General features: G+C 42.6%; 1 protein-coding gene across 3 annotated transcripts in view; it reads right to left on the reverse strand.

Annotated features, from left to right (window-relative positions):
* LOC125769942 (protein FAM13A) overlaps nt 1-17,707 on the reverse strand; it is a 34,853-nt gene that overhangs the window by 4,861 nt on the left and 12,285 nt on the right. For 2 of the 3 annotated variants that reach the window (XM_049439014.1, XM_049439015.1), the window contains exons 2-3: nt 12,343-14,777; nt 173-2,296 (exon numbers count right to left, since the gene is read on the reverse strand). In XM_049439014.1, coding sequence (XP_049294971.1) covers nt 173-2,290 — 2,118 coding nt within the window. In that variant the 5' untranslated portion in view covers nt 2,291-2,296; nt 12,343-14,777. Of the gene's footprint in view, nt 1-172; nt 2,297-5,283; nt 6,477-12,342; nt 14,778-17,707 lie in introns of those variants that run through there. The other variant, XM_049439013.1, reaches the window with a different exon arrangement.

The following is a 17,707-nucleotide window of genomic DNA, read 5'->3' on the forward strand; positions in this document are numbered from 1 at the left end:
ATTGTCTATAATTATCTGCCACAGTTTGCAAAATCGAACCGAGGTTCGAGCACGTTTATCGTCATCACCATTACTATTGTCATTCGAAACAAAAGGTACGCGTGACGCAAAAATGACAGATTGCACAATGGGTTTTGGAAGTGCGAACACATTAAACTGTATCAAAACGTACCTTTTCAATGTCCGCAATCGTATCTTTCATCTTGGCCAATCGTTTCTCCTCAACCATATCATCCTCGACGTTTCCACCGGTCAGCTTCTGGCCCGCCGATACTGATACTTTCGCGGAAAATACTGCCAGATCTGCCTTGATCTGATTTTTCTCCTTGCGCAGCTTGTGTATCTCCACCAGAACACTCTTGGTGGGTGGATCGGCCGACTTGTCACCGTGTGATGGGCGGCAACCATGCTCCAGCTCGAACCGATCCTCGAACTGTGTGAGCTTTTTCTTCAGCGCACCGAGCTTCCGATTGATCGCCTTTACGCGCTCGTCAAACATATTGTTAGCGGCAGGTGTCGTGCCCGACTTTTGATGATGATGATGGTGCATCGTTGACGATGGTGCATTTTCCGCACTGCGATGATGCGCACCGTACAGCTTCAGCGAGCTACCGGAGGCGACCGGACGCAGCTTGGCATGCGAGACCGAATCCATGCGTTTAGCGTGATCGAATTTATCATCGGCAAAGCGCTGACAGACCAGGGCCGGTGTATCGTCCGGGTAGGTCTGCCCCCAAGGGAGCTTTTCGCGTGGAGAAAGTGGCTCTTCTACTTCCTCCTGCTGCAATACCTCCGGTTCTTCCTCCTCGTCAATCAATTTGGACGCTTCCTCCACTGCTTGGTTCTTCTCGAGCACGTTGTTATCGTTGTAATCTGACATGGGCATCGCACCATCACCCATCATAGTGTCGTCCTGCATTGTAATCTGCTGCTGCTGTTGTTGCTGTTGCTCACGATGCTTGCTGGACGATCGAATGCGTCGTTCAGATTTACCACCACCACTCGGATGTGTGTCGTGCTTGGAGTAGAAATGTTCATTTCCCGCTAGCAGCATCGAACCACCGACGGTGGCTACCTTCATTGCGAGCTTGGTGTGCTTCGAGCTGTTACGGGCACGAGGCGATACAGACTTCCGGCCGGGTGGTGGACGCGTCTTCGAGAAACGTTCACAGTGCCGACGGCGTTCGTGTTCACCATCCTGCTCACTGTCCGAGTCTCGACGGGACTTCAGTATATCCCGACACGGAGAGAGCCGATGATGGGACGACTGTGATTTGTTTCCACCATGATGCAGATGATGATGTCCACCCAAATGGTGGTACAGATGATTACCATGATGGTGGTGATGATGATGATGATGGTGGTTGGAATGATGATGATAATCCTTCCCACCAACACCACCGTTACCAACACTTTCGACACTTCCGATGAAAAATTTCTTCAAATCATCTGCACTGTTCTTTAGATTCTTCTCAAACACCTGCTGCTGTTGCTGGCCATGTTCATCATCCACACCCTCGATCGTCTCCTCCGCGATAATGTTCTCCTTGTCGATCGAGATCTCCACCGACACTACGCCCGGTGTACGCTTTTTGAAGTCTTCGTGTGACGATACACGTCGGATCACTTCCTGACAGTTGGGCAGATGTTCCTCACTGTTCGAGCGGATTAGCTTCCGGTCCTGGCTGATGGAGGATGTACTGTCCTGCCGCTCCTTACGCTTGCGGCAATTTTGCCACTCGGACGAGTTGATCAGATTCGGTAGATACTGGTTAACCAACACGGTTGGTGGCGGCGGGAGCAGAGTGCACGGAGGTTCATCTCCACCATCTCCACGATCGCCACCACCAACTCCGACTTCATCGCTGCTGATGCTTTTATTGCTACCGATCACTTTCACTCCATCACTGTTGCAACTGCTGCTGGTGCTGTTGATACTGTTGCTGCTACTGCTGTTCTTGCTTCCTTTACGACTTGCACTGCTACCGTCAACACTGCCAGCACCGCCGACACTGTTGTTACTTGCTGGACAGTTGCTGCTGCTGTTGCTGGTCGTGTTACTGGCCCCATTGCTGATGCTAGTGCTGCTGCTGCTGCTGCTACTACTGCTGCTACTGCTGCTGCTGCTGCTGTTCGCTTTCGCTCGACCACAGCTAACGACATCGTGGTGATCCACTACAACCACCGGGTCAGACTGACCGTTCGATGAAAGGCTGATACTGGTCGGGGAGATAATCGTTGTCAGACGACTAAGGTCGTCTTCATTCTGTCCCAGTGATGGGCGACGCATGCCGCACTGAAGAGAAATTTGAAAAGAAACAAACAAAAAAATTAGCAAAAGTTTGAAAAAAACTTGCAACAGGAAGAAACAATGGAGGCGCCTGGTCACTTTTTATATGTTGCTAAATAAAGCAACAAAAAACGTAATATGTACATATGTTGCAAAAACAATCCTTCAATTTTCTTAACCCAATACATGTATAAAACTAGTGAAAAATAATATAATTTGGTTTTGACTTAAAATTCGCTTTAAAATAAAACACACAACCTCTTACCAAGAGCGCCGATGGAGCAGCCTGGTCAGTTGTAACACAAGCGAACGTGCAGAAAGCTTTCACCTTCTATCATCGATTGATAAAACAAAGTGAACCTATCGATGCACTATTCTATGGCGGGAAACCATAGTTACGAACGTGCTGAAACACAATTTTTACCGCGCAACATCAATCAATTGCCATTTTTCTCTCTCCCTCTATCGATCCAAGGTCGCGTAATAGAAACGCAGCCGCTAACCACAGCACGGAAATACACATTGATCAAACACTAAAACACAAAAAATCAATCGATGCAGCAGCATGCTGACGAGATAGAGAAAGCTTTCACTGAATGTTTTGCGTTTTTTTATCGCAAATCAAATGGCTAATGAAACAAAAGTGCTAAGCGCGATAATAATAAATAGCTTCCAGTGTGCTTATAGCAGAATGGAAACAGAAAACCCATTCTAATCATGATTGCTTTCTCTCGCTTTTACTTTTCCCTTCAACGACCTTCGGGCGGACAAAACCGTGACGTACCGTGTTTCACGCCTGTCGCGGAAATGCATTCGCGTCAATTTAGCACAACCACCGCAAAACATATGCATGTTTTGCCGATATATGTACTTTGTTTTACATTTGTTCTCGTGTGTTTTGCCATGTGATAAATGTTTCACGTAATTCATCCGTAACCATTTAGTGCCACTTCTTCTGTGCGCGGGGGGGTTTATCCTCGAGCTATGCAAAATGGGGCGTACTGATGCAAATTGTTTCACGATCAATAGATAGAAAATGGCGCAAGTTAGAACAATCAGCACAATAGCAAGCGCGTTTAACACATTCATCGTTCGGTTTGGGGTTGGGTGACAGGGTGGATGGATTAGGTGGAAGCGAAACATAAAAATAAAACCAACCACGACGAACCAACGGCGATGACGGTGGCGTGCGTTTTAAACTGTTCTAATTGTTTACCGCCCGGAACACAACGGGGTGGGGATACGTGATTTTTATCGAAGCTTTTTCGCCCGGAGGGTTCGCTGTCACGGAGAAGCTGTTACGAAACGGGTGTTTCCACTTGTAGGCTCGATTAGTTTGTTGACAGACAAGAAAAGTTTTCATTTTCTCACCCAAATTTTGCTATTATTTTCTAGCGAGATGGGAATAAATTTAAATTACAATCGCTTCGTAGTTACCGCATCATAAAGATCGCTTTTTTTAAGATCAACTACAGCGCGATCTATCAGCAGTAATGTGATAGGGAATATGCGATGTTTTTCAACAAGCTGTGATACTGTGCTACCACCACCGTTATCGTCATCACAAATGACGTCGTTTTGTTAGCTATCGGATCTTAATTATCTCACACATTTGTCACACCTCTTATCAAAAAAAAAAAAAACCTAACGTGTCGCTTGATACACCTTTACGCTTTTGCAAGCTATTTCAAGCAACAACAAAAAAAAGCATCTAGATGACACGCTCATCTTGTGGGGAAAGATTGACAAATTAATCACCTTTTGGCACGCGCTAATGTTTGGCTCCATTCTTTTGTCGCTTATCTGGGCGTTTGGTATTCCCTGCCCTGAGACGGTTGTAAAGAGTCAACGACAGACAAACAGGCAAAGGGGCACGGACAACTTAATAACCGTATCGTAAAAAAGAGACTGATTCGTCGATAGGCTGACGGTATGGAATTGTTTCTACCCCGATGTTAATCCACCCATTTTTGACAGCATTCGAAACAATGCGTGTAATTGCGAGATGTTAGGATAGCGTTAGTAACACAGCAACAGTGTCTGTAAGGGTGTATTTTCTAGAATGTGCTGATAATAGACACCACCGTTGGCATGGTTTTTGTGTACATGTCAGTAGTCAATGTGTTCCAATTTCTCTCGCTTCAGTAGGTCAGTGTGTGCCACTATAATCGCGTGATGATGATGGTAATGTCGTTTATGATCTTCTTGCTACGATTCTAGAATGTGTCTATTGAATACTTTGGGGTTTTATAGCCACACACATCGAGAGAATTGAGGGGGGTTTTTTACCATTCGAAGAAAGCAACAATTTTATTACTGTTTCCATTTCTTTTCGAGTTTTTTTGGAGCTCACTTCTAGTACAAATTAAATTGAATTTAAAAGACGTTTACACTGTACAAAACGGTACATGCACTAATCTAACTGATTAGCTGAAAATTAATGCTAACATTCCGTTTATTCAAGGGTCAATAAACGTATACAAATTGAACAACTTTTTAACAAAAATAAAAAAAAAAACAACAGCCATTGCACTTGGCACAGACACTTGAGATACCAAACAATTATCTAACACAAACAATGTCGAGTCATGGGCAGAAGTGTCCCGTGACATGAGATTTTCACAAAAAAACATTCCACTTCACCTGACACGGTTAAATTATATGATGCACAATTACTCAAAAAAAAAAATAACCGGAAGCCCCCTAAAGCTTACCAAAGCTCAAAATCATACTTCAATAGTTGGATGCTTTTTTTTGCGGTACGCCCGAATGTCGTTTATTCACTTTCTTCTTTGTGTAAAGGCCACTTCAGATGGATACGCCACTTGAAATGTGGTGCGCAACACTTGTTAACTTTTCCCCCCAAGCCCAGGGTAGAACGCAACACTCATAACGTGACAACGGTTCATGGTTTGTTGGAATTCCAACGCCGAGTGGAATCTTCCATTTCTACGATGGAAGGCATTTTTCGTGAGAGACAAACACAAACTTACTTTATTTTTCCATTGATGAATATGGCAGGCATGGGCCAGCTTATAGATAAAGCTTTTTCTCCCGACCGCATGATCGGATGGCTGTACGCACAGCATTCTGTACGTTAGATCCTTTTCTTCGCAACAGTCCTTTTATAATCCACCTCCAGAAAGCTCTTCCAGACTCACTTGAGCTGGGGAAACACACTAGCTTCCCAATGCTCACTCGACACAGTTGCTCAAGCACTAATTCACCTTCACTAGAAGCTACTCAATATGATCTGTGTATTACAGTTGGAAAAGAAAAACACAAACTTTACACGAAATACGAGAGTTTTTGATTCAAATCTTCCAGACGTCCAGAGACAGAGAGAAGAGTATGATCCGCTTGTGATGCCGGTCACAAAACTAGTGGGAGCACGCGAGTCTCCCGAGATCGGTTTTATACTGGCACGGCAACAGGGAGATAAAAGTATGTTGTATACTACTTCGAACAAACGCACACAGACAGCGATTGTGCGCTCTTCGACTACGCATCACTATGCGCGCGACGATTGCTAGACGAGTGACTTACTGCATATTTCCCATACAGGGACAAAAGTGCCTCCATACCAGCACAGAAGGATCTACTGCCGTCCGGTGTATTCCACTGCTATTCGCCAGAGTTTGTAATGACTTGCGTCGATTGCAGGTGAGTGTCTTGTTGTGGCTTTATCATCTCTACGTCTTGTCACGCTTATCTGGCAGTAGAAATAAGTGTACATTGTCTCTAAAGCTGGTAAGTGCTTGGTAGAACAACACCATTGGAAAGTCACAAAGTCTTTCTCAACGACTTTTTATACCCGCGTATTTAACAAACCATTTATAGCAACCCAATCGAGATCACAACACAGTGCGGGTTTAGCTATAGAAGTAATGGCGAAAAAAAAACACACACCCCCAAAACCGTAATGGCATGCTAATACGAAAGGAATTACAAATTGCCCATAAGCTCGTTGCCAAATATTGACTGAAATCGTTCAAATAGAGGCGTTGTTGTGTGGTGGGTTGCCTGCCACTAGCTGAAATGGCTTTTGTTGTTCTGCGAAAGGAAGCAATGCAAACATAAACTGGATAGTAAACAGCTGTTTCATTACATTACAACGCCATTTCTCGTTGGAATGCTTGATGGTGATCTCACTATGTGTGTGATCGTATTGGAAGAATGCCATTTGCCGTGTATAAAAGGTCCAAACGGTGAAATTTTGGTGAAAAAAACTAGGGTAAAAGCATGTAGAAAGGAATATTTCGTACAACTAATTTGCTTATTGTTGAACTCTTCATTGATTTTGTAGCTAGCATAGCCAATTTAAAACAATACCAAATAGCTACTAACGTAATATGGCAGGTGTAGGTGGACAAAAAACACTCATCAGGGCACTTTGGATCGGGGCCAAAGATATGGACGTGTCTGTAGAGTATACAACATTCATAGTTCCAGTAGTAACAAACGCTTCCGAAATATGGAGCTCTTCCAAAAACAACTATGCCCTTTCAGGTGCGTTCAATAGTGAGAATTATTTATGACACTGTTTGTATGGAAGGACAATGAAAGTGTCACTACAATAATGATCACACTATTCTGGAGGGCAGTATACACAGCCAAGTTAATTGGTTAATTGCGTCATTTTAATAACATCGGATGATCTACCCAAAATAATCAAAAATGATCTCTCTATACAATAAGACTGAGAAGTTCCAAATTGTTCCAACCCCAGACTTGTTGAACTCTGGAGATCCTAGGTTCTCCTGGCACTAAGTTCTCCTATGGGACATTTAGTCCTAACTAAAGTTAGTCCATATCCTAACTAATCTCCAGGATTCGGTGGCTTAGTGTTTTAAGAATTCATGCTTGAGAAGTTGAAAAATGCAGCAGATCCCTCTACATTGGGGAGTTGATTTGTGTACTTTCCAATTATCAATATTGTATAAAACAAATAATCACACGTAGCAATAAAAAATCCGAAAGGAACTTCCTGTTAACCGCAAAAGTGTGTTAGCAAGTGAAGGCATCCATTAGCAATACCATAATCCCACTTAGCATGCTGATCGTTTCCTGATAAGCCAGTGGTAACACACAATCCGCCTGTAGCACAGTTTGCCTCTGCAGACATTGAGGCTCTCCTGTTCCGCTCCATTTGATCAGCATCCATACAGTGGATGGATGTTGCATGCTCCGTAGACCAGTGCCATCCGGAACGAACGGTACTGCACCGATTAAATCTGAACCGAACTGATTCACACCGCAGCCAGGGGTGAGAGAGTTAGCACCTACAGCGTCGTTAATGTCGTCACATTTACCCTTCTTATAACGTCCCCATCAAAGGTCCGCAAGGTCGCCGTCTTTGTCGCGATGGTTCGTGCACAACGACATCTCTCACGGCGCCTGCTATAATTGCTCCGTAGCCTTTTGGGAGTCGGTTGCGGCCTGTAATGAGTTCTTGTCTCCTGCGGTCTTCATTTTCCCACACCCAACTTGGAGGGAGCACAAAACTGGAAAACACCTTGCAATTTCTCGCTGATACTGACATCTTGGCAGTTGCTCTTATCAGCAGCGCTGATCAAATTTGTTTACATTCAACGTGTGCTTCTTGCCACGAGTGCTTCTTCATATGCTTTCCAAGTTCATGCACACCCCGGAGCCTGGGCTGATTGCTTCACCGACGGGGTTCCCGATTGGGGGTTAAACAACGCAACACACCGCTCAAAGATCAAGATCATTGATCATTGATTAGGGTTCGTGAGAGATGTCAGAGCACCAGGGAGAATCCCGCCAGATGAGTCGTTGCCTTAGCAGATGGTATTAATTAAAATTGCAACGGAAGGAAATTGGAAAGCACTAATTGAACTGATATATCGCATTTGTCGCTTATCGGTAGTTGGAGACCGTGTTGACTGGAGTTGCTGAACACGGTAATTTCTTTTTTCCCACGCACTCATTGCGTGCCCCATGGAGTACATGTAAAGCACCATGAAAGATAGCTTACAGTGAAGTATTCTTATCATTACAAAATTAATTTGTCGGCAATGCGAACCTGTGAGTCATAATACGCAACGCAATATACTCAAATGTGGCCAAAGAATTACGGTCGAATTATGATTAAAATATCTTTACCACTGAGTACACTGACTGCATTAACATAAGGTTTTAGTGGTCTAAAAATAACCACAGAAAACAGTTTGTAAATTGTTGTCGTTTGTAATTAGATCACATTAGTTCAGAAAAAATATTCAGTATTTCAATTCTTTAACCTCTCAAGAGCAATTTATAACCAGATATAACTTAGTTTTTTGATGACGTTATTCTATAACACAAAAAAAACTTCAACAATCGATAACGAAAGCAAACATACCGTAATTCATTACCATTAAACCATTTCGTCGTTTAAATATGTATAACACATCCGCGCGCAGGACGGCCCAATCTCACATTCATCATTTCATGTCTGCCTCGGCTTTGTGCTGCTGGTGGTTGGTGGTGGCAATAAAGAACCAAGAAATACCTTGTTTGGGTATATATTCCCTAAAATAATCGGTTTCTCGCGCACGCGGCACACCAACCATGCAATACACAACCTTACTGCATTATTAATCATCACCGCTGGATCGGAGTTTTCGGTTTACCGCCGCAAAGAATGCCGCGAGTGTGAAGAGATTTGTCACGGGAGAAAAGCGGCGGAATGTAAATAGCGAAAAAGGAAATGGAGTTGAAGTATGTGTGGCAGGGTGGAGGTAGAACTTGCGTCAGAACAACGCACAGACACACACACACACGCAAGCATTCCATCTTGATCTTGGCTTCTGTCTCCCTACTTGATTGCTATACGATGGGGTGAATATGTGTCAAAATTGGCGATCCTCTGAGGATCTCAATGGTGGCAATGGTGAAGCTAGAAGCAAAAAACCACGAAAACACTCCCGACGACGAAAGATATTCAGTTTTTTTTGTTAATGTTTTGCCTTACCAATTCAACACCACTCTGGTAAAAATACCATCCATGACTAGTCAGATGAGCACACAGGCGTTAAAATACGTCATCTCGAAAAGCATCTGACGCGATGGAATGGCGAAAGAGAAGCGAATCTATCGGAACCATAAACAGTACACGCACAGATTTAAGTGCATCCGGGGATAAGCTGCAAAAACGGAAGTAGCAAAGCTAAAGGTTACCCTTCGGATGGCCATTTTTACTGCCAAATGAAGGTATGCGAAGAGATAAAACGTAATCTCTGACTAGTTCCTACGGGTGATTTGTTGAAGATCGTTTAATGAATTTTTGGAACATTGATGCATCCACCGGCAAGCTTTCGTTAACTAATCTTTCCTTCTTTAAGACACGCAGATTAAATATTTCACTCGCTTCGGATCGATCGGATCTAATATATAGTAGTGCATTAATACTTTATTTATAGCACAGCTGTAGTTCGAACAAACGAATGCCGTGAAAGTCTCTAGAATGTTCTCCAAGTTTTGTAACAGGTCCTTCGAAGATTTAGCTTTTTTTAACCAATACAATTAATAACGGAAATAATTGTAATAAAATTCAAATGTATTTTACTCGGTTGGATAGCATTAATAAAGTAAAATAGATAGGATAATTTACCCATAAATACATAAACATTCACACAGGACATTTTATTGCAAATTGATCATAAACTTTTACTTTTCCCTTCAACTATACTACATTCGTAAACACAATCCATCAGAGCTGGGTGCCAAACGTACAACCGCGTTGGACCAAAATATGTTTGCTTTACTATTTGAAACCGGTGAACCATGCAATCATCATCGCACACTTTTGTTCTGTGTTTGTTATTTATTTACAATTATTCACCAGCAGCAAAAAAAATCAACTAAAACAAGACACATCGGGGCACACGTTTTTTCCCTCCCTCGTTCCCGGGACCAAGATAAGGTCGCTTTTTTGGGGTGTGCGAAACAAGAACGACGAACCAATCCTGTCCGTCGGCTTGTCCCGCGGTACAAAATTGGCGCATTTTGAAGCAGCAAAACAAACATCATCAGGCAACCGGTCATAACCTGGCCGTAGGAGAAAAAACACATAAAAATACAGCCGCTGCTATACGGTTAAGTGCCAATGTATGGTCACTGTGCGCCGGGATTGATGATTGCGGCCGGCACGGGCTAAAAATAACCGTTTTGCCGCGTTGTTAAAGAAGATGATGGCGATTCGGCGACAACAACAAATCGGTTGTTATTTGCGACGAGGTTTTTTTTGGGACGTTTTGTTATTACGGTGAATATTGTTCATTGTGAGAATGTGAGGTGTGGCTGGCGGCTAACGTAAAATTTGTGTACTAAATTTGTAAATTGCTGAACTATAATGGTTTGCTATGGAAATATACACGATCAACTAGCCAAGCTTTAAACAACAGCTTAAATCATTTTCTGGAGAAGAGAAACAATCATGTTAAATCCTATTCCAAGTAATATGTCCACAAAATAATGCTCTTGCGGAGAAGCGAAAGGCTTTGCACAAGGTGGGACCATCTAAAAGTTTTATATTATGAGCTGAACAGAAACGATTGAATGATCGGGTGATATAATGGTACCGGAGCTGCCACTCATACGGCAGAACTGTACACAAATCTAATATGGGCAGTACAAGAACTGCTAGAAATGTCAGGCCAAGATCTCGTGAAGTTGCAGTGCCAAAAACAAAGGTTGAAAAAAACCGAATAAAAGCTAATAAAACCGCTACCAAAAATTAGTGACCTTTTCCCAGATATTAATAACTTCATCGAATTGACTACAATGTTCATCAAGATAGAGAATTCATTTCTTAAATTAAAGCTAAAGTTTAATTATATGTTTTCATGTGAAAGTCTTCTCATCAATTATCAACTCAGTGAATGATTAGTGATCAGTGAATCAACTCAGAGTGAATGAGTCGTTATTAAGGGTCAGCTCGTTTAACGACTCATTTCGTAGTCATAAAAAAATCCGGCAAAGGCTGTGGGTTAGGAGATTGGCAAATTTACAGATTTTTTTTAATTTTTTTAATTATCTTTCATTCTTTTTTTTATTTAAAGCATTATTTGAGTGGAAAGAAACTTGTTGCAACAAATTCGCATTAAAATATATCAATTTATAAATGAGAAAAAAATGAGGAATATTTTACATTTTCACAAACAGGGTATGGAACTTGGTTCCTCGAATAACTTCTGGCACAGACATCTGAGGGCATGGCCGTCCAAAGAGAAAATGTAGCCATTGGTGCCATCTATCGACCACAGGTTAAAGATTGGCGATCCGTTGGATACCGACCGTGTTATAGGCAAAATTTGGTGCAAAAATGAACCAATTTTGAAAATGAACCAAACAAACATGAAATAATTTTTCAATTTTTTTATAATTTTTTATTCTTTTTTTTTGTTTAAAACATTATTTGAGTGAAAAGAAACTTGTTTGAACCAATTGGCATTGAAATAAATCAATTTAATTTTTTTTGCAAAATTTCCCAAAAAAAATCGTAAGGGGTAAGCCTTATGAAATTTTCGAGTAGAAATTTTTTTTTTAATTTTTTTGTTAATTTTTATTATTTTTTCAATTTAAAGCATTGTTTGAGTGAAAAGAAACTTATTGCAACAAATTCGCATCAAAATACTTCAATTTATAAATTTTGCTAAATTTTCAAATTTATAGATTTTTTTTTATTTGTTTACTATTTTTCTCGTAGTGAGTGAACGAAACTCGTTCAATACAACGTTTCAACTCACTATCTCACTTGTACTCATTTTGCACATCTCTAGTTTATATGCCTGATCAACAGTTCTATCCCGAATGGCAACTAGCCAACCATCCAAAAGCCCCGAAGGTCAATAACGATCGAGGGTAATAAACTGAACCTTCGCTAAGATCATTGCTTCAATCATCAAAACGCTAACGCAATAAAAACAAAATTACCAACATACATTATGCCATCCGTAACTTCCGAGGTATAGAAATAAAACTAACAGGTGAAAAGATGCGACATTTATCTGCCGTATCAAATGGATTAAGCCTTCCCATCTACTTACCACGCAAGCGGTTACAGTTTCCCAGCAGTTTTTGGCAAATGCTTCAATTTTGGGTGGAATCTTCGCGGCTTAACGGCGGCCAAAGCGACAGCGGTTGGTAGTCGCTGCTGCTACTGCTGCTTGGCGGCGATGTTTTGTTAGGCTTCCGGTGGTACGTTCCGGTTGCGCGGACAACAACGAAGTAAGGATCACTTGCGAACAAATTAAACTAGATGCAAGAACACGCGCGAGCTTTTAAAACACGATAAGCCGTTGTGTGATCCAGGAAGCTGATGTATCTTGCTTTTTATGGGACAGATATCTTCGCTGATGATGCGTCGAACACAAAAGGATCACTCAACGTTGCTTGAGAGAACCGATGGGCACACGCTTATCACGTCGAGATGCGCAGAGAAATACGTGAAGGATGTGAATTCCTCCGATGGCATCTAACTACTAGAACCAAGGGACCGGTTTCGAAGGATCGCTAGCCGCTTCACTACCACACACGTACACTAGCGTACGCCGGTAAGCGCCGATCACACACAGCCGATTGTGGAGCAGCAGTAGCAATGTGGCGCAGTCGTGTAGCAATAGTAAAAGAAGTAGTAGTAGTATGAAGCTGAACGTAGTACTAATGCAATGCTATAGTAGCGCTTCGTTTCACTCCCACTTACGCTCCCTTCTCACACTCACTCACACGCACACACTCTCGCTCTTTCTCTCACTCTCTCTCTCTCTCGCTCTTTCTCCGTCGTAGCCCTTATGCACTATTTTCCTATCACTCGCGTCACTGCTTGTTGCAAGTAATTGAGCTGGCCAGACGGGCGACACAATAGAGTACTAACACTGTTGGTGCTCTAGTTCATCGAAGTGGCATATCCCGATCTCTGCACATTTTTACGACCTTGTTGGGGGTCCCCGCCGTGCTGGTGCGGTGGTTGGCCGCGAAATCTATGGCTGCTTCAGGAAGTGCGTTGACACGAGGCGGTAGTTCAGCATGGGAACCGCCTGCGTTGCCCCAGATTTAATGCACTACCCGCTTACGATCGCACACGCAGTATACCGGCTGAGAACCTAGTGTGAGCGATGTTCCGAGGTGGTTCGGTGGTCGGTTAACACACAAGGAACGCTTTTCAGGTGATGTAGTTTACGCTGCTGTGTCCTCTTTGGCACAAAGGAGATTAATCTATTCCTTTGCGATTCTGAAGTGCACAAGAAATCTGAGGAGCTTTTATGAGAGTTTCAGTTCCCAGTGGTGATTACTTGCTCTGGCAGGAACTCTTGATTCTATATCCGACAATATCTCACAGGAATAGCTGCACTCTCCGCTTTATCGGAACCAAGAATTGTAAAAATCCAACAGTATAGTACTGTGACAATGGCGCTTTTCGCACTCCCAGCTCAGTCGCCGACAGATACTGGTTCTATCGGCGACCAGTCCACTCGAAGACGTTCGCCTACTTGTTGCTTATTTCTCACCAAGTATGTAACGTAGTGTCACAATTGGCTTTAATAAAGTCAGGCGCGCGCGCACACAACACCCTTTTCCGGAAGATGCGATGCCCTTCTGTGTCGATTATTCGCTGACAGACCCGCGGCTTATTAGGGATGTGTCTGTTTGTCGGCTGCTATAAAACTACGCAGTTATACGCTTCAATGTAGCGCGCTTACAACGATTCGGACAGCAATCTCGTGGTAGATTTCGATTCCGCTGCAGCAAGTGTCGAACTGACTCTGGTCAGTTTGGGTGGTTGGCGTGTGGAACGTGTTCTTCGCTTAACTTGCTTCACCAACCACACAAATACATATACTTTCGCTCTCACGTAACAATCCACCGGTAAAACGGTCAGCTAGAAGGCTTGTTTTCATACAACACCCCTTACAGTAAGGGAGAGAAACCAAAATCGATTCGACGGTACTGTTTGATGAGCGGCTGAACGCTCGCACAACCGAAGACTGTCACGCAAAACGCAACGTTCAATGCTGGTTGCTGCTTTATTTGCGTTGCTGCTTCTCCGGCATCAATGGCTGCACTTCGGCCGATTCGGCGCACTAAAGAATACCCACACACGAGACGCCAAAACTGATTCTCGCGAGAAACCGTGCGAGCACACACACACACGTTAAAGGGTGCGTTGTTTTTTTTTTATTTCGGCTTCGGCCTTTGTTGCTGTTTATTGTTTTTTTGGTTCCACCCCTTTTTCGTCGCACCACTTATGTGCATACGCAACACATTCTTTGTGGGCGGTTGGGGTGAGTTACTGTTCGTTCACGCTTCAAATATGCAAGCTGCAACTCAGCACAATTGGAGAATGCGCGGCCGGGCTCGTACTGTTTCCGGTCCGGTTTAGATTACGCGTTTAATTACCGCTTTTTCTTCGGCTAGATATTACCAAATGCAAGGGCTTCAAGAATAAACATCCGGAGGTATGGCTGGGCTAACACTCGCTGGTCTGAAAGATAGAGTGAAGAAATAAAATGTATTTATTAGCAAGCTGTTTTCAATAAATAGCGCTTAGAATGTTGTGATGTGGCCAGAAAGCATTTAAGCAACAATCGATATATTGATGGACATTCCGTAATGATATGTGGGACTGTATTTCACAATTGAATAGAACCCTACGTAGAGGAAGCCATACGTGGCAGGTTAGTAACAACACGTCGCATAGTGTTGAGAGGTTCCCAGCAACAAACCTGTTGCCCATAATTACGCATTATTGCGGGAAACTTAAAAAGGGACGTCTTCAAGGCCATGAACTAACAGAAGGCTAATTGAAGGTCTTGGAAATGTGTATGTGCAATGTAATGTGGTTTAATCCCATCGACACCAACCCCATATATGAAGGTGTAAAAACATCCGACCACACACACTTTGTACCATACTTCGTCTTGACCTATTGCAACAGCGTCAGGAACCAGTGGAGATGCAAATTCTACAATTAGATACACCGCATTGTCGGGTGCAAATTATACAATCTTCATTGTGCAAGGTGTAACAGTGTAAATGTAAGGATTCCATTGTGATGATGTGGTTGCAATAAACGTGCTTAATCGGGCTTCCCCATGTAGGAGGTAAAAAGAGAAAATCGCATTCCGCTTGGATGAGAAATTAGAACAAAACGTAGCAACTTCCTTGTTAAATAAAACTATGTCGGGTAGTCAGAACTAGTGATGGGAAATCTGGAATGGAATCAAGAATCCACTCTTACTCCCACACTAAAAAAGTGGAATCGAATCTGGAGTCGATTTGGAGTTGTGTCCGAAGTCGAATCAAGTGTTGAATTTCAAGACGTATACAGAGTCAGAACCCAGAATTGATTCTTATGATTCGGGGAACCATCCTAACAGACCTTTGACATCCATCCAGATTTCGGAGGAGACTCTGCAATGTCTTGGAGCTGGATTCATCCGACACCGGGAATATGTGAATTTTACCCATCACTAGTCCGAATGCCCATAGGACCGATTCAAACGAGAGCAAAAGTGTTAAGTTTACGAACATGCTAATGACCGAGAGGAGGTATATGTGAGCAGGAGCCGCAAATTAACTGCCATAGCATTCACTATTAAACTAGTTCCTTTTTTCACCTTCACACAACCGCATTGGGTCACAGGTTGGTGATTCAGAAAACGCTGTCCAACGATGTCGAACAACTTACCGAGCACGTGTTCCTATCGATAAAATATATTTTAATATTGATTTCCAGCTCAGGCGGAACGGTAGAACATTGAAATTGACAGCTGTTTCGAAGGGGACTCACGATTACTACCTTCCATTGCAGTTCATTGCTCTAGTTTCTGACGTGATTCGAATGTGTGGAGGGTTTACAGATCGAAGAAAAGGAAAACAAGTGAATTAATCATAAATATTCCCTATTCAGTGTTCGTTATTCTCATGCAATTTGGACCTGTTTTATATGGTTGTCTTTATGAGCAGGACAAGAATTTAAGGACTATATTGAAAAAAGCTTTGCATGTCTACTAAAGTTAACTATACCAACGGACCAGATCTTCCGTGACTGAAGGTAACCAAACGGTATGTGTCTCTGCAACATTTAACAACTAAAGCAGTTGACAGCAAAGTGCGCAGCAAACTCCATAAAGTGCTCTTCAACGGTTGGTTCTTCACCCAAGCGTTCCGTTCCATCAAACAATAAGAATCGTTATTGCTAAAAAGTTTTACAATCAGATTGCAATAAATTAGGCACTGATTGTATGGCGATGACATTTGGTTTTACTGTGGGAGACCCTTCGTTCCCAGTGGAAAAATTGACATCAAATCGTTTGCAAATCGCATTCACCTGCTGGTAGCGTGTTGGATGATTTGACTTTCCTTGTAAGCGGTTCATGTCACGCACGTTTTATTGCAAACAAAGTTGAGACAAAAGAGAGACGATCGGGGAAGAAAGAACTGCAGACGAACCTATCAAATAGGTTCATAGCCAAAAATAATCAATCAATGCATTAGTTACAAAGTTGGCGTCAAGAAACAGAAAATAAATAAAATGTATTTACAAATATAATTCTTTGTAATCAGGCTTTGCGTTCTATTTCTTGTAATACTGTAAATTGAAATATTTAATAATGTTGAGGCTATTTAATTTCTCTCACAAGTTTCTCTTGAAAATTTCTTGCGTAATTCCGATGCTCTTGAACATTTATTCCGATGTATATAGTTTGATATTACAATCAACGAGGAATTTAACGCAGCTCAAGGCAATTGCAGATCGGAATTGAGAAAAAGAAAAGCTCTCGAACTTTCCACCGAAACGATACACTGTTTTGTTGTTCAGTAACAATCCGGTTTCGGGCTTTAATCAAAGGAACAGCACGATTACACGTCACCTAGCATTACAACCAGCTGCTCTTCCTGTGTTGTTCTGATGACTGCAAAAGGAATCTACGGATGAGACACTGCGGGGCATAAAATAAACCAAGCGCAACCCACGCATCTCGCAACAAACACACGCACGAAAGCTCAATCGGTACCAAGAAGAGTCGGTATTTATTTAAATAAATTATCTTCACCCGAAAAGAGCAACACACAAAACATGATCCTTCCGAACTGAACCGGTTTGTCCGGTTCGTCTGATCAACCTGGCCGTCCCCGGTACCCCAGGAGCGTTTGTGCTTCAGGCACAAGATTTCATTCTCCATCGGCCTTCGGAAGACCGGTCGCGTTTTGCGTCCCGAAAGCCGGCCGGTACAATGGTACTCCAACACAGTGAGAGTGTACAGGGAAAGAAAAAAAGCGCTAGCGGGACATATTTTACGCGAACAGTATCGCCCAAAGGATGGACCAAAGTGGAGGTACAAATTGGCACAAAACCAAACTCTCTTTTACGTTGTGATCGACGTGTCACAACTTTGCTAAACAACATCA

This window comes from Anopheles funestus, chromosome 3RL (assembly GCF_943734845.2).
Source record: "Anopheles funestus chromosome 3RL, idAnoFuneDA-416_04, whole genome shotgun sequence".
NCBI lineage: Eukaryota > Metazoa > Arthropoda > Insecta > Diptera > Culicidae > Anopheles > Anopheles funestus.